General features: G+C 36.9%; 1 protein-coding gene across 1 annotated transcript in view; it reads left to right on the forward strand.

Annotated features, from left to right (window-relative positions):
- Fcho2 (FCH and mu domain containing endocytic adaptor 2) overlaps positions 1 to 25,329 on the forward strand; it is a 106,009-nt gene that overhangs the window by 51,278 nt on the left and 29,402 nt on the right. The window contains 9 exon segments of the mRNA XM_037209479.1: positions 9,294 to 9,338; positions 10,165 to 10,237; positions 10,996 to 11,020; positions 17,003 to 17,060; positions 17,322 to 17,497; positions 20,448 to 20,459; positions 20,876 to 20,900; positions 22,663 to 22,705; positions 24,283 to 24,377. Of these exon segments, the coding sequence (XP_037065374.1) occupies positions 9,294 to 9,338; positions 10,165 to 10,237; positions 10,996 to 11,020; positions 17,003 to 17,060; positions 17,322 to 17,497; positions 20,448 to 20,459; positions 20,876 to 20,900; positions 22,663 to 22,705; positions 24,283 to 24,377 (552 nt within the window).

Here is a 25,329-nt window from a genome sequence, read left to right on the forward strand (position 1 = left end):
TAACATTTTGCTGTAAACCTGGTCTATAGAGTGTGATGGTATTGTGTTCTCCAAAATATTGTGTATTCTAATAAATTTATCTGGGGTCAGAGAACAGACAGCCACTAGATACAAATGCTAGAAAATGGTGGCACTCACACCTTTAATCCTAGCATTCCAGAGATAGAAATCCCTCTGGATCTCTGTGAGTTCAAGGCCACATTGGAAACAGCCAAGCATGGTGACACGCCTTTAATCCCAGAAAGCCAGCCTTTAATCCCAGGGAGTGGTGGTAGAAAGTAGAAAGATATATAAGGCGTGAGGACCAGAAACTAGAAGCATTTGGCTAGAAGATTTTGGCTGGTTAAGCATTCAGGCTTTTGAGCAGTAATTCAGCTGAGACCCATTCCGGATGAGGACTCAGAGGCCTCCAGTCTAAGGAAACAGGACCAGCTGAGGAAATGGCAAGGTGAGATAGCTGTGGCCAGTTCTGTCTCTCTGATCTACCAGCATGGACCCCAATAACTCGCCTCAGGTTTGATTTTATTTTATAAGAACTTTTAAGATTCATGCTACATCTGGCGCCCAACGTTTGTGTTATGAATTCATGAAAAAGCTGTTTGCCTGTAGCCTTGTGAGCCCCAGCTCAGGCCCAAGCTATACTCAGCCGGTTGTGGTGGCACACGCCGGTAGGATTTGCTGAAGGAGACAGAGGCAGGAGGATCCCGAGTTTGAGCCAGCCTAGGAGGTTTGGGAGAAGCTTTGGCCCGGACTGAGCCACAAACAGTGGTGGGACCATGGAAGCAGTGGCTACTGCTCCACGTTGCCAGCTCCTTCTCATCATGTTGGTGACTGCGGTGATGCTGCTACCTGGAATGAAGGGTTTACTGCTGCTGGTTCAGAGAAGAATTGCCAGGACCATCGTGTTACAAGAAAGCATCGGCAAAGGTCAGTTTGGAAAAGTTTGGCAAGACAAATGGTGGGGAGAAATTGTTGTGAAGATTTTCTGTTCTAGGGAAGAATATTCATGGTTCCGAGAGACAGACATTTATCAGACTATGATTGCTTCAAACCACAGAGGAGGCACAAAAAAAAAAAAAAAAAAAAAAAAAAGTCTGCATGAAACCATGACCACGCCTAACAGTGACTTTGAAATCTTCAAAAAGATGACAGGATCCTACAACGATGATTCCACATGGACTATGATAAAGCCATTAAGCCGATTAACACCATGGAAAAATCGACTTTGGACTACAAACTGATCAGAACAATTTCGAGAGGACTAGTTGAGAAGATCCAGCCTGACAGAATACTCAAACAAGGACTTGAAACAAGCCCTGAACTTTCCTTTTATGCAGAGACTGGACAAATGATACAGGACTTGACAATTAACCCAAAAATTTTCTTTTCAAGATTCCCTAAAGATATCTTCACCCCTAGAAAGCAAAAAGAAAAAGAGAATATAGATATGAGATAGATCATCGAATCTACTCTGAGAAAAAAGATAAAGAAATAATAGGATAAATAGGTAGATCATTGAATCTACACTGAAGAAAAAGGGGAAGATATAAAAATGACAAAAGGTAGACTACTGAATGTATTATGAAAAGAAAAAAGAGAATATGGATATGATAAGACAAAATGGGAGATTATGGAATCTACTTTTAAAAAGGAACTACTTGTTTTAAATAAGATAAGTAATGAAAATTTTTTGGTCTGAGATTATCAGATGTTACTGGACTGGACATTGTTAATATATATAATGGAGTTTTTTGTCTGGATCTGTCAAATGTTAATGGACTAGACATTGTTAATGTAATCTTGACTGTATATTGCATATACTTATTGAAGATAGTTTTTTCTTGTATTAGTTATAAGCTTTTTTTAATTTTAGACAAAAAGAGAGGAGATGTGATGGTATTGTGTTCTCCAAAATATTGTGTATTCTAATAAATTTATCTGGGGTCAGAGAACAGACAGCCACTAGATACAAATGCTAGAAAATGGTGGCACTCACACCTTTAATCCTAGCATTCCAGAGATAGAAATCCCTCTGGATCTCTGTGAGTTCAAGGCCACATTGGAAACAGCCAAGCATGGTGACACGCCTTTAATCCCAGAAAGCCAGCCTTTAATCCCAGGGAGTGGTGGTAGAAAGTAGAAAGATATATAAGGCGTGAGGACCAGAAACTAGAAGCATTTGGCTAGAAGATTTTGGCTGGTTAAGCATTCAGGCTTTTGAGCAGTAATTCAGCTGAGACCCATTCCGGATGAGGACTCAGAGGCCTCCAGTCTGAGGAGACAAGACCAGCTGAGGATCCGGCGAGGTGAGATAGCTGTGGCTTGTTCTATCTCTCTGATCTACCAGCATGGACCCTAATAACTCGGCTCGGGTTTGATTTTATTAATAAGAACTTTTAAGATTCCTGCAATAATAGAGTGAGTTCCAGGACAGCCAGGACTGTGTAGAGAAGTCCTGTCTTGAAAAACCAAACTTCCAGAAAAGCTCCCAATGGTCATAGCGAGGATGACTCGAGCAAGTAATAAGTAATGACTAGATTGCATTGTAACCCAAAGAAGAAAATGAGTTGCGGGAGTCCATACAGGTATTGAAAGTGTGTGGATAGAGCTGATTCTCTGCTTCTGTCATGTGGTCCTGGGGATCTGACTAAGTTGTCAGGCTTGACAGCAAGCCCCTTTACCTGCTGGCCATTCACTAGCCATTATTATTTCTAATTTTCATTTTATTTTGAGACAAGGTCTCATTATATAGCCCTCCCTGGCCTGCGGTTTTCCTTGCTCACCAGGCTGGCCTTCCACTCAGAGTTCCGTCTACTTCTGTGTCTGGAGTGTTGGGATTAAAGGCCTGTACCACCACAGCTCTATATTTCTACTTTTCATTAGTTACTTAATTTTTGAGATAGGCTTTTACTGTATGCAGCCCAGACTGGCCTCAAACTCAAGAGATATGCCTGTCCCTGCCTCTAAATGTTGGGCTTACAGGCATGTGCCTCCATGTCTGGTCCAAAATACATAACTTTAACAGCCAAAACAACAAACAAAAATTTAACTCTTTGGGTACTTCAAAGAAAATAAGTGAATGGCAAAAATAAATAAACAAACAAATAAATAAAATGAAGAAAAAGACACAGAACTTTGTTAATTATTAAGGATATTTAAATTAAGATTATAAGAATAATTTTTTTTATTATAAATGTGCCTGTCACCTTAGAAATTCCGTTTTTATTTATCTAATTTGGGGACTATTTTTAAAAATCATTATATTTTAATTAATGCTCCTCAGCTCATTTAGCTTTCATTGATTGTTAAGAAACTGTAGCATTAAATCAGATGAATGCTTGTTAAAAATACAGAATCACTGGCCTGGCAGTGGTGGTGCAGGCCTTTAGTTCCATCTCAGGAGGCAGAGGCAGGCAGATCTCTGAGTTTGAGGTCAGTTTGGTCTGCAGAGTGAGTTCTGTCTCTAAAACAAACAAAACAAAATCACAACCCTATCCAATCAAATCAGAATATGTATTTTAATATGGCCCCTGGGTAGTTTTTATACAGGATAGCCGGGGAAGCCTTGTCTAGACTTAATGAACAATAACAACCCCAGTGTCCTCTAGAACTATTCTAGTTATAACTAGTGTTCTCTAGTGTGATTCTTGAACCATTAAAATGCAGACTCTTAAATGCAACCCCGGACTTGACAAGGATTCTCTGCGGTTGTAACCTAGACATGTGGATCGACAAGTCCTCCAGGTGGTCATAACTTTAGATCATTGGGTGGGAAATGTTGTAGTAGTATTTTCTGATGGCTAGATGAGATTTAAAACTACCTAATTAAAGAAATTATTTCCACAGGACCTTTACTGAAATAGATATACTTGATATCTATAAGTTTTCAAATGGTTTAGCAAAAGAGAAAAAGAAAAAACTGGATGAATATATGTAGAGAAAAATCTGTATAAGGCATTCCTAAGCATTCCCCTTTCATAAGTAATATAAATGATCATCCTACATTCACAGTAAGTTACTACCTAGCTAAAAACCAAGTGCTAGAACTAGAACTTGAGTCCCAGAGGAGGGGTACACCCGCAGGCTTGAGTCTGATGCTCGTCTACTGTTAGCTTACCTATCTCAGGCATCTGGCAAGCCAAGGAACAAGCTTGAAGATGAGTGTTAGGTACCTCTCTGTTCTTCCTACCCAGTGCGTGCACATAAAACTAACTCTCTCTCTCTCTCTCTCTCTCTCTCTCTCTCTCTCTCTCTCCCCCCCCCTCCCTCCCTCCCTCCCTCCCTCTCTCCCTCTCTCTCCCTCTCCTTCACTAGACTTCCTTAGAGTGTGTGGTTGCAGGTACTGTGTGTTTTGCCTTGGCTCTAATTTGAACTAATTTGAATCAGGTGTTCTTTAGTTGGGAATTTGTAGAATTGTACTTGATTTGGATAGCTATGATATACTGAGTTTTGAGTCAGTTTTTTTTTTTTTTAATTTTTTTTTTTTATTTATTTTTTTCCATCACAGGCAATTTATTTTGTTCTATTCATTCACAGTTAATACAGAAAATACTTGGAAACATTTCCATATAATGTTTGACACAGAAATCATCAAATAGAAGTATACAATGTTGACAGGAGGCAGTACATTTATAATTTATAACCCCAAATGTATTTATAAATTAGAAATGGGAAGATCTACAAATGAAATTATGAAGGTTCACCAAAGTCATTTAATCTGTCAGTTTCTCATTCATTTTTATGTCTTAATAATACTCTATTGTATGAATAAGCCACATTTTATTTTTCTCCAGTATTTGATAGCTATTTGAGTTGTTTTAACTTTTTTACTATTAGCAACACACTGCTGTAAACCTTCATGTACATGTTTCATAGGTGCATAATTTTATTTTTTATGGAAGAACCTTAATATTTATTTTATTTTATATGCAATCAGATGTACTGGAATTGGAATAACAGGTGGTTGTAAGCCACCACAAGGGTGGTAGGAACTGAACCCAGGTCTGTGCAAGATCATTAGATGATCTTCTGAGCTTCTCTCCAGCCCCCCTTAAGGCAGTTTTTAATGTGACAGTTGTGAATTTGCTGTTGATGGCTTCAGATTTAGCATTAAATACCAGGACAGTGTGAACTGTTAGTTAAATATACCACATACTTGTTATTCAACCTCATTCAACAAGACATTTTGGTGATTCAAGATTAATACCAAAGTTCTGATCCAAATTAGTTTGGGTGAATTCATTAGGTCGATGGCTTTTTGTAGAAACAATTCATTTCTACTTTCTACTGAAACCTCATATTTAAGATATTTTGCTTTGAATTACTCACCTTTTGGGAGTGTTCTCTTGTAAGTGGAATTGCAGTGGCGTTTTTTAGAAAATGTGTGATGAGAACATCAAGAGACAGAAGCAATGGTTTTCCTTTATGTGAACTAAATTGCCCTGTGACCATGCACAAACCAAGTGCTAAGAGCAGTTACTTATCTTCATACAGAATTAATTGAGTCTAAAGCAGTTGAGATTCCATTTGTAGCAAACTAGTAATTAAGACTCTGACTCTGGCTGTAGTACTGTCTTATGATTAAAGAGTAGTGAAGGGCATCCGAGGGAGGGGCTGGATAAGCTCTCCTCTCGTGAAACAGCTCTGAAGTGACATGCAACGCCCCCCCCCCCCCCCCCCCCCCCCCGCAGACTGCAGTGACATGCTGCTCGGGGGGGGGGGGGGGGTCGGACTGCAGTGACACGCTGCTGGGTGTGTGTGTCAGACTGCAGTGACACCAGTGACACGCTGCTGGGGGGTCAGACTGCAGTGACACCAGTGACTTGCTGGGGGGGTCAGACTGCAGTGACACCCAGCTGAGCTGGCAGCTGGCACCGAGCCAGGCACACAAAGCCAGCTGTGTGAAGGAATACATGCCATTTGCAACAGGAAAATCTGTGCATGATTTAATTTTTTATGAGGCGTCTATTGCATTATGCTCGGAACTCTTGGCATTTCTATTTTTAATGGAAAAGTATATGTGGATGGTGCTTAGTATAAACATTTGTATATATTCTATGGTTTCATATTTTATATTGCAAAAATGTCATTTCGTATAATTTCACTGGACACTATCTTATTTTGAATTGATTTTGGGTTGTGTATGTATAAAAGATAAAGGGGGAAATTGATCAAGATATCTATAATATGTCTAGTCAAAGTTTGTGAGGAAGTAATTGATTTTACTTTTAAAGGATGCCTTTGTTATTTTCTTGCATAAAAACATCCAGTTAGAGACTTTTTCTCTGCACATTGCATCTGCGCAGTTTGATTCGTTTGGTGGTGATGTTTTGTTGTGTCTTTCTTCCCTGGGTCTCGAATCCGCTGGTACCTTAGAGATTCCTCCATAGTTACTGAGTAAAATGAGGGGTTGGATAGTGGTGGGGGATTTATGAGTGACCACATCTCTGGTTACCTTGTTTGAGTCAACTTTTCCTTAGCTATGTGACATATCACTGTATTTTCTCAGGCTCTCCTAATACTTAAGGAAGCCAGTAACATGTGGACTGGTGACGCCGAGACCGACATCACTCTGTAATTTATAGGCCAAAAGAGCTGCTGATTGTGTGATGTGCATGTGTTAGTTCCTTACCTTTATTATCGTCCTGTCTGTTTTCATCTCATTGTAATGTTAGCAGATCTCTAAAAGATTCTAAGTGATTGCCCACTTCCAGATCTGTAGTGTGGGTTTACATAATCTCCTTAAATTTTTTGACCTTTTAAGGCTCTTTTGAGTATAAGTGATAAACCGTTCTTAGTCATGTGTTACAGAATAATGATGTAGATATGAAGATACTGGTAATTAGTTGGTTAGGACTTTATCAGCTCCTTTTGTGGACTATTTTAGTTATTCTGGTAATAAGCAGAAGCAGTGGCCATCTGATTTGAAGAGAAACAAGAATCAAAAAAATTAGGGAGAGGGAACATTTAGTCTATGTTTTTAGAGAAATATTTTGTATTAAGTCACCAACAAGAACTCTGGTCATCAGTTAGCACATAGTTAAGTGTAACATCTCAGAAGAACAAGGAAGGAAACCTGTTATTGTCTCTTTAAGTCAGTCACTATTTATAAAGTTCTTTTTTTTTTAAGATTTATTTTATTTATTTATTATGTATACTGTGTTCTGCCTGCATGTATGCCTGCACGCCAGAAGAGGGCACCAGATCTCATTATAGATGGTTGTGAGCCACCATGTGGTTGTCGGGAACTGAACTCAAGACATCTAGAAGAGCAGCCAGTGCTCTTAACCTCTGAGCCATCTCTCCAGCCCATAAATTTCTGAATAATGAAGGCTATGTCAATTGTTACTCATAAATTAAGTATTTCATAAAGTATGCTGGACTTTTATAACCCTAAGTATTCTAAATGACATGATGCTCTAGGGAGAGATGACTTTTAGTGTGATGTTTAACTGGAGTATGCTGGAAGGAGAATAATTCAAGCCTTTTGTTTCTTTTACTGTCACCTAAACCATTTGTTACTTCATGTATGAAACATTCCTTATTCTATGACATGTAAAGCTAGTCTGCAGTTCTGTCATTTTAGGGCTATTTTAATTACTTTCTGTCTGAGTTTACCTTATTGTTTCTTGTTCTGCAGTATATCTATCCCTCTTAGTAGCACTTAATTAATTTTTCTTTCAGACCACTTTGCCAGGTTATGTGTATGAACGTACTTTTCACATTAAAAATATTTCCATTAGGTGAGGTGTGGTGGTGTGCACCTTTAATGCACAAATAATAAATAAATCCCATCATTTGGTAAGCAGAAGCAGGTCAATCTCTTGAGTTCAAGGCCAGCCTGGTCTACATAGTGAGTTTCAGCTCAGCTAGAGCTACATAGTTAAAACCCTGCCTCAAACAAACAAAAATCTTTCCATTGCCTGTAAACTGCACTTAAAATATCTTGGCCTTCTAATACAATTAGAGATCTGGATTTTTGATCCTAAGGTGACCACTTAATGAGGATGTAATTATTTATGCAACTGAAGACCTAGTATTTGCTAAGCGTAACTCCAGGAGTTGATAGACTAAAGAGTGGGACAGATGAGGTGCCAAGCTTGTCCTCCAGTGCTGTTTCTGCTTTCTTCTGCTTTCCCATGAGCACAGGCAGGGATCAGCCCCTGCCTCTTAGTGCTTGTTTTCTCCACTAACTATGTTGCAGGGTGCTGAAAAGCAGAAACTGCCTGTGCTCTGTGGGATAACCTAGAAAGAGTTGTCAGTAATGATTGTATAGTGGAGCAGTCTCAGTTTTTAATTTTTAATTCACATTCATCTATGTGTGTGTCTGGTGGGGGTGTGCACCCCAGGGTAAACTTGTGGAGGTCACAGAAAAACTTACAGAAGTCAGTTCTCCCCTCTCTCTCTCTCTCTCTCTCTCTCTCTCTCTCTCTCTCTCTCTCTCTGATTTCTACCAACCTTGTGGTTCCTAGGGATCAAACACAGGTGGTCAGGCTTGGTGGCAAGCATCTTTACATGTTGAACCATTTTTCTAGCCTTTACTTTTTTGGTTTTTTTTTTCTTTTTTCCCAGTTAGGATTATTTAATTAAGAATTATTACTGAGGGGGATCTGACACCCTCTTCTGGCTTTCTCTGGTACCAGACGTGGTGTGGTATATATCCACACATGCAGGTACTCACACAAAAGAAAAATAAATATTTAAAAACATTGTTACCGAGGCCCAGTGAGATGGCTCAGCAGGTAAAAATATTATTGTACAAGCCTGGCAACCTAGTTTGATCCTTGGAAGCAGAGTAGAAGAACCAGTTCTTCTGACCTCTGCAGGTACCCGCAGTTCTCTCACTCTTTCACACACACCTGTACAGGAACAGCCCAGTACTTGGTTACTCTAACAAGCACTGGAGCACGTGATAGCATGATGGGATGCTATCAGACTCATAGAGGATGTCTCGTCAGGCTGGTGAGATGGCTCAGCAGCTAGAAGCATCTGCAGCTCAAGCCTGATAGCCTCAGTTCTGTCCCTGGAACCCATGTAAGAAAGCCTGTGCAGTGGTGTGCATCAGCGTGCTCTCAAGCCAGCCTGGAGTACAAAGTACAGCAGATACGCGGAGACCCTTGCTCAGCGAAGTAGAAAGAACCCCGACTTCCACGTGTGTGCCCGCACTCACACTTCAGATAGGCACACATAGCATTAATAAATACGTAATTAAATATTTCAAATTGAAGTTTCAAAGTTAAAACAGTTTGTCTGGTAATTATATTTTGAAGCAAGTTTTTTCTTCTCCCACCCAGGTCTTATTGAATTTGAAGAGTGTGACCCTGCTAGTGCAGTGGAAGGTAAGTTGACTACTTGTAATCTACTGACTCTATGGGAACTAGTGTCTTCTGCTTGGTGAGCAGATAGAAAGGGACTGCTGCTATCCATTGATGCTGGCACAGTGTTCAAATATATATATTTAATGCTCTTGGATGCTGAACCCAGGCCTTACTTGTATTCTACTAGTGAGACATACCCATAGCCCAAGGTAATACTTTTGAAAATACATGCAGTGAATTATATACCTCCCCCCCCCCTTCTGTGTAATATCCTTGTTGTCCTGGAACTCACTCTGTAGACCAGGCTAGCCTTGAACTCACAGAGCTCCACCTGCCTCTGCCTCCCAAGTGCTGGGATTAAAGGCATGTGCAAATTTTTTTTTTTAGTTTTAATATATCTTCATATGCTCATTTAACTGAAGTTACAAGGGAATATTTACCAGAAGAAAAGAGAATTTCTTTAAGTGAATATTCTATAATCCTTTAATGAACCATACTGTATTACATAAAAGTTGAAACAGACTCTGAATGATATAAGTTGTAGGCTTTACTAATTGATTTTTTTTATGTTGGTTCTTTGCTCATTCATTGATTCTCCATTCATTAGTTTATTAGGATTTTTGGGGAAAAGAGTTTTGTCATGTATCCTGGGCTGGTAACAAACTTAAAACCCTTCTGCCTCAGCTTCTAGAGTGCTAAGATAACAGGTGTATACCACCACTCCTGAAAATACTTTTATTTCTTTCATCCAAAATTTGCTTGTTGCGAAAAAATTTGTCTTGAGTTTTTGTGTTTTATATCCTTAAAAGAACAGACATTTCTTTTACAATGTACATTTATGTTAAAGGCATAAAACCAAGGAAAAGAAAGACGTTTGCTTTGCCTGGAATAATTAAAAAGGAAAAGGATGCAGAGTCTGTGTAAGTATTTTAAATATTACCCAAATCCTTTTCATTGTTTCTAAGTCATTAAGAATGGTTTGCTTTTGAAAAAAAAAAAAAAAGGTCTTTTTGAAAATATTCAAAGTATATGTCTAAACTGGAAGAAGAAGAGGAAGAGGAAGAGGAAGAAGAAGAAGAAGAAGAAGAAGAAGAAGAAGAAGAAGAAGAAGAAGAAGAAGAAGAAGAAGAAGAAGAAGAACCCTTCTGAATGACTAGATTTGTCAGTTTTTCTGGTTTTAGTTCATAGCATTAAAAGACTTACTACCTTACAATTAGAAGACATTGTAGACAAAAGCTGATGTGCTTAGGACCCGCATGTAGAAAAACAGAAGCCAGTCCTGCAGATTGTCCTGTGAACCCCCGCTGTCCCCAGTAAAGTTTAAAAATGTAAGCACTGCTAGAAAGCCCTGTAGAAGAGACAGCTTCGCTGATCACGCTGATGAATGCGTTCCTGGGAGACAAGTACAGCCAGCCACAAGCATTTTAGATTATGTGGGAGCTGTTCATGGTTTTAGTTATTTTTGAGGTGAGAAGGTCCACTTTTGAATTTTAAGTTAAATTAATATTATTTTAATCTTCATGACTTGGTTTCTCAAAATATTTTTGCAGAATTCAAACAAAAGCTATATTTAAATACCAAGATAGGTATTCTAAATATGATATAATTAGCAGATAGTTCTAATAATTGAATTGTGTAATGCTTCATCTTTTTTGTTTTTTGTTTTTTTTTTAAACAGTGAATGTCCTGATGCAGATTCACTTGTAAGTAATTTTAATTTTATTACAGGCAATTTAAAGTAGGTATTTTCATTAGAAAAAAATCGTATTTGACTTTTTTAAACCTGTCTTTAAAGAAAAATACCATGTAATAATTTGCTGCTAAAATAATTTTAAAGGTGTATCCCAGTTTTACATTGCAGTATACTTTTCTGTTAAATTGAAAATACTTCTCACTGTCTTTGAGAAATGTATAATTTTACTTTTAAAATTAGAGTGGCACCATATCAGTAAAGTGTTCTTGGGAAATGAGAGATTTAAAAAATCTGCATTCCTTAAAAATTAGAAACCTTGGGAGCTGGAGAGATGGCTCAGAGTTTAAGAGCACTGGCTGTTCTTCCAGAGGTTCCGAGTTCAATTCCCAGCAACCACATGGTGGCTCACAGTCATCTATAATGAGATCTGGCGCCCTTTTCTGGCATGCAGGCGTACTTGGAGGCAGAATGTTGTATATATAATAAATAAATCTTTAAAAAAGTGAGAAACATTTATTATTTTAGTTTTTTTTTTTAAAGGTAGTCCTTTTTTTTTTTTTTTTTTTCCCCTTTTTAGACAAGGTTTCTCTGCATAGGAGCCCTGGCTGTCCTGGAACTCACTCTGTAGACCAGGCTGGCCTCAAACTCAGAGATCTGCCTACCTCTGCCTCCCAAGTGCTGGGATGAAAGATAGTTTCACCTGTTCATGTATTTGGTTTTCATTTAAGACATCATTTTAGAAACTATAGCAACAACAACTATGGTTACCCTTTTCCTGGTTTTTTGTTTTTGTTTTTCTATTTCTTGGTTAAATGTGATTTTTATAAATAATTAAAGTAGATAATAAATTGAGTTCCCAGTGGGTCTAGTGCAAGAATAGATTTACCAAATGATGTAAGTAATGTGTAAACAGATTATGGTGACTAGGGTAGGAGTTTGAATATTCTGGGTTGTTTGTTTTGGTTTCTTTTGTTTTTCTTTTTCTTTTTCTTTTTCTTTTTTTGCTTTGAAACATTTTAATCTTAACAAATAAATAACAACAATAGCAACAAATAAAGAAGTGAAAGTATTTTGAAAAAAACATGGTCTTATGTAATTTAGATAAACTAGTATTTTTATTTTCTATTTCAGCTTTCAAGTAAGAAGTTGTGGTTTATTAATAACTTAATTTGAAAACTGAGGCTGGAGAGATGGCTCAGTATTTCAGAGCATGTACTGCTCTTGCAGAGGACCAGAATTTGGTTCCTAGCTCCCACTTCTGGCAACTCACAACTGTCTGTAACTCCAGTTCTAGGGTATCCAATGCCCTCAGGCCTCCTCTTCCATCTGCACACACATGGTACACATAAACTCATGCACACACACACACACACACACACACACACACACACACACACACACACAAATAAAACTGATAAACAAATCTTTTGAAAATCTGTGTGAAAATTAAGTGAAAAGTCATCAGAGAAGCTTAACTGATTAATGAAGTTAGCAGATGTGTTTGGTATTTACTATAGCTCTCATCATGTATTTATTTTGAAAATATAGCATTCGATGGTTGCAAATTTTAATTAGGCTCTTTACTATTTTAAGTAGTGTGTGTGTGTGTGTGTATTCTAACTTTTTAATTCTTTCAGCTAAGTGACATAATGATCATTATTCAATTTTAGACTTTACATATAATTATCAGGGCTTTAGGAAAAGGCTAAAGAGAACATGATGTTCTAATGCCATAGAAGAAGAGATTGGTAAATTTGACTGTAGAAGTTATTATAGATGGTTGTGAGCCACCATGTGGGTGCTGGGAATTGAACTCAGGACCTCTGGAAGAGCAGTCAGTGCTCTTAACCTCTGAGCCGTCTCTCCAGCCCCAGCAGTGCATATTAAACGATACCAGCAACAAAGGAACTTTGATAATTTTATATAAGTCAGTTTGGTAATTAAGCAGTTGGTTAGCAAGAAAGGATATAAGATAGAAACAAGCAATTTTCTTCAAGAGAAATATAAGTAGTGAATAACCATAATGAATATACTTAGAGATGATGCAAAATGAAACAGACATACGGAAGTCTCAATATTGGCAGAAATGTTGATACACACATGCCACTACATAGGCATTAATGTAAATTGGAGCAATCTGTTTTCTGGATAATTTGGCACTATCTCCCCAAATAAGAATTACACATTATTTTTAAGCTAATAACTTTATTCTCTGTTTACTATTGTGACTATATTCACATAAAATCTGTATCTATCTATAGTATATACACATATCCTCTTGATTGAGGTACATGCATGTGTAGAAACTGAAAAGGGGGAAAGATACTCGTTTTTGCTTTTCAGACTTTTTATTAAGAAAACATTAGCAGAATACTAGAGCACCAAAATATTCATCAAATAAGAACTGGTTAGATAAATTATTTATATAGGCAGATTTTATTAAGAATTAGGTTGATCTATATCTGCATCTGTCCATATAGAAAGAACTTAGTAAAACTAAGTGCGATCTCTTAAGTGATTGCTGTTTCAAAAATAAAACATCGAAAAAGGATGATTTTCAGAAATAAGACATGTCAAAAAGTAACTGTGTTTGGTTACTTTGGGCAGAATGATTGCCCTGATTAGCAGGAAAGGATGCTTTTTTTTTTGTTGCTTCATTTTGTTTATGGCCAGTTATTGTTATTTACGTACAAGCTATTCATGGCCTTACCTTCTATTTATTTTATTTTATGTTATTTTATTTATTTGAGACAGGATCTTTGTACATAGCCCTGGCTGTCCTGAAACTCACTCTGTAGTCCAGGCTGGCCTTGAACTCAGAGATCTCCTGCCTGGGTGCCGGGATCAAAGGTGTGTGCTTCCATGCCTGACCACAGTGTTTTGTTTTTTTGTTTTTAAGAAACCACTACTACCACAACTATATTTTTAAAATATTGAAGTCATCTCTTCTGTTCTTCATATTGTTATTGACAAAATACTTAATTCCAATAGTGAAAGCCCTAGCATAGAAACCATGGGTTGAATGAAGATATGTAGTGTAATCTGTATGTTTTTATTAATATTAACATTCTGAGTAGTTCCAGCATTTGAAAAACTTAAGTACCTGACTCAGTTTGTTGTTGTTGTTTAATATGTGTGTACTTGTCTGTGTTGGCCCTGTGTGTGGATGTCTGCAGATGTCAGAAGAGGGCTTCTGATGCCCTCCTGGAGCTGGAGCTGCAGATGGTAGTGAGCCATTGCACACCAAACCCGGGTCCTCTGGAAGAGCAGGAGATGCTCTTAACCACTGGCCCATTTCTTCAACCTCATGCCTTTTTAAAAAACAATCAAACGAGTACAGTTACAGAAAGGGGACTACATAGTAACCTTTGCAGATTGGCTTTCACTCTAGCCAATTCTCAGGAGGTTCGTCCAGGTTGTTGTAGGCATGATAAATTCATTTCTTTCTGCTGCTGAAATATTATTATATATTATTTATTAATATATAATATTTATATAATATTTTGTTTTTTCTTGTTTTTTTGCTGTTAGAAATAAACTTTCTGTGAAGAATAGATACAGGTTTTTGAATAGACGATTATTCTTTATGATTTGTAATTTTATTTCTGAAATCTAATATTAAGATAGTCACTTCAGCCTTTCTTATTTTTGTGTATTGTATTTTTTCTATTCCTTTCTTTCAACCTATTCATATTTTAGTTGACCTTTTTATAGACACCATGTAGTTGAATCAAGTATCTTTCATTTGTTCTGCCAATATCTTTAATTAATTGTAGTGGAAAAGTGTTTTTTCACTTATCAATTAAAAACAATATATTTCATTAAAATTTTTTGAAATATGTTGTTTTTAGTTGATAAAATAATCATACACACTTAAGACATCGCTTGATATTTTTAGTATGTGTTTACAGTGTCTAAGATCAGATCAGAATCATTGGCATAATCCTCATACCTTTTGTTTTGTTTTGTTTTGTTTTTCAATAACAGGGTTTCTCTGTGTAGCTTTGTACCTTTCCTGGATCTCGCTCTGTAGACTATGAAATATTTGTCTTTCTATATCTGCTAAATCATTTAACAGAATTTCCTTCAGCCTGTTCCATGTAGGTGCACATGATAAGAGTCATTGTTTTTTTAGCTTGTGGCTGAATGATGCTCCACTGTGTCTGTGTATTGTATTTTATTTACTCACCCATCTGCTGATGGGCCCCGTGGTTATTTCCATTTCTGCCTATTGGAAATAGCACTGCAGTAAACTTAGGAGTGCAAGTCTTTTTAAAATTGTTTTGAAATTTCAGATGTATCATTTAGAGCTTTTTAGTGGTTGTCCTGAGCTACTCTTCACTGCCTTCAGATAGTTTTTTATATATTTTCATCACATTTCATAGTTATTATCTGCAGATAGATCCAGAAGCAGCCTCCTAGAAAATGGCTTTTCAGCCTATGTATAGTTTCATTCTTTTTTTTTTTTTTTTTTTTTTTTTTTTTTTTTTTTTTTTGGTTTTTCGAGACAGGGTTTCTCTGTGTAGCTTTGCGCCTTTCCTGGAGCTCACTTGGTAGCCCAGGCTGGCCTCGAACTCACAGAGATCCTCCTGGCTCTGCCTCCCGAGTGGTATAGTTTCATTCTTATCTTCTAATGCTTCATTACAATTTGTTTGAGTTTGTTGGGGTGTCTAGTCTGTCTTCATGAGCAATCCCATCTCCCCTCCACCATCTCTCTATTTAGCTTTCTAGTTAGTTATTGAAGAGACTGAGTATTTTGTTGTTTCCTGTAGCCTGGATTGTGCTGTCTGCATTCGAATAGTGGATTCTTTCACTTGGCTGTGTTGTATAAATTGGTACTTAGTTCTGTACTCTTGATCAGACTTAGATTCACTGGGTTTTGTTTTCTCTCCTCTGGATGCACATGGTGATTTTTTTTTAATTTTTTTTTTTTTTTTTAAATATTGATTCACTATCTTAGTTCATTGGCTAGCCAGGACTTTAATCTACTTTAAAGAGATACTGAATCTTGTATTTCCATATAGCTTCCTACAGCATTGAGAAAATATATAGTCTGGCCATAGGTTTTTAAAAGTTACTTATTCCTGATTTTAACAGAAATGTAGATCTTGAACATTCTGAATGAGTTTTCACCTTGACTCTCTCTCTTTTTTTTTTTTTTTTTTGGTTTTTCAAGACAGGGTTTCTCTGTGTAGCTTTGCGCCTTTCCTGGAACTCGCTTTGGAGACCAGGCTGGCCTCGAACTCACAGAGATCCGCCTGCCTCTGCCTCCCAAGTGCTGGGATTAAAGGCGTGCGCCACCGCCCAGCCTGACTCTCTTTTTTTAAAGATTCATTTTTAAAATTATGTGTGTGTGCATATATCTATGGGGGGAACACATGTGTGTATATGCAGGTGCCCTCAGATGTAGAGGCTGAGGTATCAGATCCTCTTGAGTTGGAGTTAGAGGAAGTTGTAAGCTACCCAATGTGGATGTTGGGAACCAAATTGGGGTCCTCTAGCAAAGATCATGCTCTTAACCACTGAACCATCTCTTGTACCCCACCTTGTCAGTTTCTTGCCCTGAAATGATGAGAGTTGTGACTCTCCCATTGCATGTTGCAGGGTCTTCTTCAGATTTTTGAGGCATGGAATATGACTTGAAGCTAATTAATAACTAAAGAGATGTAATTTTCCACAGTGTTAATAATTTTGGTAATCACTTTGTATTTGCTAAAATGATTTAGTTCCCTCTCTCCCTCCTTCCCTCGCTCCCTCTCTCTCTTCCTCCCTCTCTCCCTCCCTCCCTCCTTCCTTCTATTCATTCATTCATTTTTCAAGAAAGTGTTTGACTGTGTAGCGCTCTCTGTCCTGGAACTCACAGAGATCCACCTGCCTCTGCCTCCCACCTGGCTCATAGTAGTATTTTAGACTATAATTGTTTGTTAATCTTTAGTGCCTGAATATTGGTGTTGTCATTATATTAACTCTTTACAATTTTTTTTTTTCCTAGAATATTCCTGATGTAGATGACGAAGGTTATAGTATTAAACCAGAAGCAAATCAGAATGATATCCTTTTATGATCTGGGTATTCTTAGTGGATTGTGTTGATATATGTATAGCTCTAAAGTTAGCATATTGCTTAAGGCGTTTTTTATTTTTAATTAGCTGAAATATGACTTCTTTGTTTTCCATGTTTTGTTAATTAAAGCTATAGTTTTATTCCTGTGCATATATCTTACTCTTAGAAGGCTCTCTTCTTCTTGTACATGTATGGAAAACCAGCTATTCAAGATCAGTTAGAAACTGCATTCTTTAACTCAGACCCACATACCAAAGAGAACCACTTCTACTCATCCAGTGATTCTGACTCGGAAGATGAAGAACCAAAGAGGTACCGGATAGAGATCAAGCCTGTGCACCCAAATAACCTGCACCACACAATGGCTTCCTTGGATGAACTGAAAGTGTCCATAGGGAATATAACACTGTCCCCAGCAGTTTCTGTAAGTATCTGAACAGAAGCCAGTTTGCCCTGTACATTGAAACCTTTTTATTTTACCTCATCTGCCTACAACTGGTGGATTTTTAAAATATTTTGTTACTGTGTACTTGTGTATGTGTGTGATGTGTGTAGAGGGAGTGAGCACATGTGCCATAGGGTATGTGTGGCAGTCAGGACAGTTTCGTGCACTCTGTTCTCTCACTTTATGTTTACATGGGTTCATGTTGTCATGCTTGTGTGTGTGGCAGGTACTTGTTTTTTTTAACCTGCTGAGATACTGCACCATGGTTAATTTGAAGAATAGTAAATAAGTAAAAAAAAAAAAAGAAAAGAAAAGAAAAAAAATCCAAAAACTAAAACAGTGAGCAACAGCTAAGTACATTGGTTGGGAAATTATTTTGAGACAGGATTCTCTGTGTAGTCCTAGCTGTCCTGGAACTCTCTTTGTAGACCAGGCTGCCCTTGAACCCAGAGATGCACCTGCCTCTGCCTCCTTAGTTCTGGGATTAAAGGCGTGCGCCACCATTACCTGGCTGTTTTGTGCTTTTTAAAAAGGATTTGTTTGATTTTAATTTTATGTATGTGAGTTTTATTTTGTTGTCCCATGGGGTGCGTGTGTCCGGTCCCCCTCCTACCCTCCTAGAGCTGAGCTCTGAACCCAGGCTTTGTGCTTGCTAGGCAAGTGCTGTATCACTGAGCTGAATCCCCAACTCCCCCTCCCCCACACTTTTTATTGCCCAAAGCTGTTCAGTGTGTGACTATTTGCTTGCACATATGTCTGTGTGCTGTGTGTGTGAAGGTCCAAGGAAAGCAGAGGGGAGTCAGACAGTTGTGAGCCGCCACGTGGGTGCTGGGACCTGAATCTGGGTCCTCTGGAAAAGCACCCAGTGCATCCAACTGTTGAGCCATCTCTCCAGCTTAGTTTATAATGTCTACATAGACAAATGAGGTCATTGATTTGACTTAGTTGTCGTCTTGAAAATATTTTTAAGAAAGTGAAAATGTGTGGGCTGGGGGGTGGCTCTGGGTTTAAGAGTACTGGTTGCTCTTCCAGAGGACCCAGGTTCAATTCCCAGCAACCACATGGCAATGCACAAGTGCCTTTAACTCTAGTTCCAGGAGATCTGGCCCCCTCACACAAATATACGTGTAGACAAAACACCAATGCATGTAAAAAAAATAAATAAATTGATCTTTTTTTAAAAAGTGAAAAAATGTAGAACTTTCTTTATTATATTTTATTAACACTGCATTGTCTCTCTGGCAAAAGATTGTGAACTGACAAAGTTAATATTTTTCTCATGTAATTTTTTTTAAAGATTTATTTATTATGTATGTAGTGTTCTGCCTGCAGGCCAGAAGAGGGCACCAGATCCCATTATAGATGGTTGTGAGCCATCATGTAGTTGCTGGGAATTGAACTCAGGACCTCTGGAAGAGCAGCCAGTGCTCTTAACCTCTGAGCCATCCCTCCAGCCCTTTCTCATGTAATTTTAAAGATTTTACTCTCGTGTTTTCAAGTCTACTGTAAAAAGATGTCATGAGAATCACCTTAAAGGTTAACTGCAGTCTTTGCTCTTCTCCGCACCTTGAGTCCCGGCCCTTTCTTATGCTGTGCAAACTCTACCACCAAGTGACATGCTTAGCTCTTCTTTGCATTTTTATTTTTGTGTCTTTCACCGTAACATTTGAGTTTGGGGAAGAACTAAAATAATGATGTAGCCATTGAGATGCCTCAGCTGTTAAGAGCACTTGCTATGTGAGCCCAAATTAGTTCTCAGAGTGAACTGACTTCCAGAAATTGTCTTCTAGTTTCCATCCACATGTGTGCCTGCATTCATACACACATACATCATACACAGTAGTGATAAAGTAAAAAATACTACAGTAATCCACTGATATCATATTATTAATTCAGAAGTATTACAGGAAGGGAAAGTCATGTCTTAGAATGAGAAGTATATATATGCTTATTTAAAAGCTAGTTTTCTTAATAATGAAGTTCTCTATTTTATGTTACCTAATTTGTATGTGTGTTTTAATTTATTTTTTAAATCTTAATTTATTATTTTTGAGACAGGCTGACCTGGTATATGCTTTGTAGACCAGGCTGGCCTTGAATTCACTGAGATCTGCTTGTGTCTGCCTCCTGACTGTAATATTAAAGACCTGTGCCACCACACCTGGCCTAATTATACATTCTATACTACATATAGTAGTCTCTATACACATTTGTTTTGGAGGTGAAAGTGTTTTTCTCTTACACGTGTACTCATATTCTTGGGTATCCAACTATATGGATAGAGCATCTGCTAAGCAAGCACTATGCCCTTGGTGTGATAACCAGTGACACAGGAAGGGGAGGAGAGGAGAAAAGCATTTTTGATGGGGGAAAAAGGTTCTAGAATTAAATTCTCAAGGGCATACCTCAAAGATTTCTAAAGTGAGGTTTTATGATATCATTACTATTTTAACATTGACTATTATGTAGTTATAAAGAGACTTACTATATATGTGAAGTAGAGAACTGTGAAACATTGACAGTTTGTATTGTATAACGGCATAACTAATTAAAATACGAGTAAGCAATAAAGGGATGGATATGTATTAAAATGTTACAAACCTCTGTATGAGCAGTTGAGGTCATAGGTATTTTTAAAAGTTTTTGTGTCTCATCTGTCTTTTTTTAATGAATATGTATTAAATTCATACCCAGAAAGTAAATAGTAAAAGAAAATTTTAATAGTGAATGTTAGATTTGAAAAGAAGATAGCTTTGCGTATGTTTTGTTGCCCATTTGGTTAACTTGCATAATTTCTCCTCCTAAGCATGCGTTTTAAGATGTATATATTTTAAGTAGTATTTAGAAGGAAGAGCGAAATTATTAATTTTGAAGAGAATTGAATCCTATACTGAACACTGTCTTTCTCTTTCTTTCCATGCACTGCTAGAGACACAGTCCAGTAAGTGCCAGATTTTATATTTTGCCTATTGACTTTTTAAAAAGTAGTGTAATTGAACATTTGATTTTCAAAATTTTGTTAAATTTAGATTATTGGTAAGTTTATAATATTTTGCTTTAGATACTGTCTTAATATTTTAACAACATTTTATTAGATACATGTATTTTATATTCTAAATTCAATTACTGTACTATAAATAATAATTGTAATAATAAGTAAATCATGCTTAATTTAGAGGTACATTTACAACTACTGAATTTTTTTTACATATTTTTTCATAAATGCCATTTATTATTAAGTAGATACAATAAAGACAACGTGAAACTAGCTTCTTATTAGTAACATTTTGACAAATATTTTCTTACCAAGTTGAATTATTTGTTTAATAATACTCAATTTTTGTATTTTTGTTTTAGGTGCAGATGAATCGGAATTCATCTAGTAAGTTTGACATAGGGATTAGTTATTTTATGTCTGTAAGAATATCATTGTTAGTCTCAGCCTTGTGTAGTTAAGGAATTAATATTCTTTCCATTTTACCAGTCTTACTGATTGACTAGAAGGATACTTATTTTATGCAGAAAACAAACTGCCTGTAGTATTTCTTATTGTACTAAGAGATATTCCTTAATCTTTCATATAGTTTATAAAATTTTTCAGAAATCAACAAAGCCAGAGAATAACTTCTGATTGAGAGTATTAAGGTGGACTGGGGATATAGCTCAGTTGTTAACATGGCCAAGTATGTACACACCCCTTGGATTCAAACCCCAGCACTTTGGCAGAGGGATTATGAAAATGTCTTATAAAATAGTAATCTTGAGTTTTACTTATTTTAAAGTCATATTGCAATGTGGTTTCTATTTTATAATTTCAAAATAGCAACTTTATAATACCAAAAAATTTAGGATGGTGACATTTTTTTGTACAATTAAGCACTATAAATCAGACTTAATAGGAAACTTTTATAATTTTGTAAAATAGAATGCTTACTAAAAATCAGTCTTGACTAAAAGTTTAACACAATTGAAAACACCGACTGAGTTAATAATAAATACCAAAATAAAAGTAAGGATTGCACCATTGAAAAGAACTGTTTGATGCTAAAGTTGTCGAGAGAATCAGTGAGTGGGGCTGCTGCAGTATGGAGGGCAGTGCAGCAGACGTGTTGAGACAGAGCAGACCTGCGGGGGGGGGGGGCAGTGCAAACCGTGTCGTAGTATGTGTACAGTGTGCTTGGTGCTCCTGTAGTGGGCTGCAGGCCGCACCCACTGAGAATCACTGCAGGCCGCACCCACTGAGAATCCCTGCAGGCATCCCTGTGGCTCCTGGAGAGAGAACACTGAGATGTGGAGGAAGTTTATAGTCGCCAACATGACCTTTCATTCCAGTACTGTTCTTACTTGTCAGTTGGTTATGAAATAAGACATGTCACAAATGCAGAATCTAACAGAAAAGAGTGGAACCTCCTTCAGTAGCTCATCATTACTGATGATTGTATAGTAGTCACTAGTAGTATTCTGAGAACTCAAAAACTGATTATAGGATTCACCAATTAAAATCTTTAAGTAGAATGCACACAAGTACTTAAACATTTCCTCAAATTTTTTTTATTATTTATTTTTGGAGATAAGATCTCTTTATGTGGGGCTGGAGAGATGGCTCAGAGGTTAAGAGCACTGACTGTTCTTCCTGAAGTCCTGAGTTCAATTGCCAGCAACCACATGGTGGCTCACAACCATCTGTAATGAGATCTGGTGCCCTCTTCTGACCTGCAGGAAAACATGCAGGCAAACCACTATACATAATAAATAAATAAATCTTAAAAAATTAAAAAAAAAAAAGATCTCTTTATGTAATCCTAACATTCACTGTGTAGACCAGGCTGCCCTCGAACTCACAAAAGATCCACCTGCCTCTGCCTCCTGAGTGCTGAGACTAAAGACCTGAGCCACCATACCCAGCTCTTACGATTTTTAAAGTTAACAGTCCATGTTTTCTTTTATAAAGCTAATGAAAGAAATCAAGAATCAACAGAAATTCACCTTGTTTACCTTCTTTTAAAATTTAACATTTATTTTTTCTATTCCAAAATTTATAAGTTCCTAGCATTGGAATATATAAGTATATAGAGGATCTTTTAATGAAAGTATTTTTCTTCTCAGATTATTAGTTTTTCATAATATTTTAATTTTTTAATTAGATGAAGAGTTAACAAAATCAAAGCCATCTTCTCTACCCAATGAGTAAGTTTGCTGTTTATTTCTTTTTATTTGCTGTTTATGTCTATTTATTATAAAAATATAATATAGACTTTATTATTTTGAGCAATTTTAAGTTAAGATCAAAACTGTGTGAAAGGTACAGAGATTGTCCTTATATAGTCCCCTACCTTTACATATGCCAAGCCTCCTCCTCAAAGTCCCTCAGATTAGTGCATTTGTTACATCTTGACACGTGTCACCCAAAATACATAGTTCAGAGGGATCACTTTTAGTCTTGCACATTCTGTGGATGTATGCAGCTCACTCTTTTCCCTCCCCCATACCACCCTTTCTTCCTCTTTGGGCAACTCTTAAAGGACTGACATTGTAGCATCTAATTCAGTATTTGAATGGCATGGAAATCTCATGCTCTGCTTATCCATCCTTTTTTAAACCACATTTAGATTTTCCTGTGTTTTCCTTTGTCCTCTTTTTCTAGACTCTTGCAGTTAAGTGTTAGTAGTATTGTTTTCTGAACTGTAAATTCACGTTGGGGATTTTAGGTATTTTAATTTCTTTTTACATGAAACTTCTTTTTATGATGGTTTTCTAAAAAACACTTAACTGCTGTCAGCCTTGGGAGCCTTCCTACTTCCTAACAAATGCTGATACCTTAGGTTCATACACATCTGTCTTCAGTTTTTATGGACATTTTCTCATTTCTCTTCTTCATTTTTGCCCTTCACTTCTGATTGTGACTTTATGAAATGGACCATATGTCAGGAGCTTCAAGATGAAGTGTCTCAGTTAAGATGAAAAGGCAAGAAGCCAGATAGCCAGCTTGCTAGCTCTTCAAAAAGGAAAGGGGGAAAAAGAAAAAGGAAAACAAGCTGTTAAGCCAGTGTTCCCTGAGTCCCTTTTCACTTCTCTGTCAGTTAGAATACTTTCTTTGAGTTAATGTTTTTACATGAGTAAGAGTTTGGCTTAATGAAGTTAATAGTGAAAAATGATATACCACCTGTGAGGTATTAAATAAACACAGTGGTGTTTTATTTTATTTTATTGGTTTTAAAGATAACTTGTTTAGCATTTAAAGCTTAGTCTTTTGATGCCACTCATGTAGCTATATCAGTAAGTTTTATTGTACAAGGTAGAACATGTTTGCATTGGTGCTTGTTGAAATATTAAATATGTGATTTTAGGTCATTGTAGTAATTTTAGCAGAGTAGGCCTACATTCTACTCAGAATTTCATACATTTCACTGGTTTTGAATTTTATATTCTAGACTATGCTAGAATTCAGACTGTTAGAATCCATTAGCTGTGTATATTGGGTAGCTCATTTAGACTGCTGCTTTTCTTTATTTGTAAATCTGAAATTACTGTTCTTCATGCTCAGTTGGAGTCTAGCAAGGTATGAACAAAGGAGATTAATCCTTTCTACTTTCCAACAATATATTACATTGTAGATTCTGCTTAATGCTATTGACTAAATTTCTCAGTGTGTTCAACTATTTGATCACATTTATTGAGCTGTTAGGATTCTGTGGAATAAAAATAAATGGTTTTATACTCATAAAATAATTTTGCTAACCCTTATTTTTAAAATGGTGTGCTAGGAAAGGGACCAGTGATTTACTTGCTTGGGACCCCTTGTTTGGATCATCTCTTGATTCATCTTCTTCAGCTTCATTAACTTCATCATCATCATCAGGTAAATTAAACAAAATAAAACAAAAACAATAAAATAAAATATGTGTATATGAGAGAGATGTCTTATTTGGGGGACTGAAGTAACTACATTTCCTTCTCATTGATTCCATTTATGTATTGTGTTTAATCACTACCACCACCAGTAAAAACAAACACACTAAAACATTTAAGGATGGAAATAATTATAATCAACTCCTCCAGCGGCTTCTACAAACACTGTCTGAGGGATATATATGCAGATATAGTATTCATTTATAAACACTAGCGTTAATAAGTATTGTTATTAGTTTTCCTTATGAAATAAATTCTGAAGGAATTGGTTTCACACTTTTACTGGGATTGGCTTAAGTCCATTTAAAATGCTACTTGGACAGGCCCTGATAAGTAATTCATATATAAATGCCTCTGCTGTGGTAAGCTCATCACAGCTGGAAATCTGACTCTAAGTCTGCTAGTTTCACATATGACCATATCTTTACAATAGCGACTGATAGCACAGGGAAGTACTGTAATCATTCAGGCTGGTACACATTTTTTCAGAATATACCTTCAAACGCAAGGACACAGACAGCATCAAAGAGCGGTCACCATTTGAAAGGAGGCAGCAGCCTCCGAATTGGAACTTGGTATCTTCCTAGCACTTGGGCTGCCTTCCTTAAGCATGTGTACGCACTTTCCTGTGGTGTGCTTTCTAATGACGATTCCTTCCTGCCAGTTCATTTTCCATCCTGTTTCTTCCTTCTGCTTCCTGCCATGTCTCATTCCTTCACTGAGAACCGAAGATCTTTAGGTTTGCGTTTTGTTTTCCCATGTATTTACTTAGGTTCTTTATGTGTTTTAATTTTGCACATCTGTAAATGTGGAGAATTTGCCCATTATATTTTTCCTACCCACTATATTTTTTTAATGTTTGAATTATAGCATGCATTTTTGATTGGACCAAAGGTTTTGGA

The sequence above is a fragment of the Peromyscus leucopus genome, chromosome 11 (genome assembly GCF_004664715.2).
Source record: "Peromyscus leucopus breed LL Stock chromosome 11, UCI_PerLeu_2.1, whole genome shotgun sequence".
NCBI classification, from domain to species: Eukaryota; Metazoa; Chordata; class Mammalia; order Rodentia; family Cricetidae; genus Peromyscus; species Peromyscus leucopus.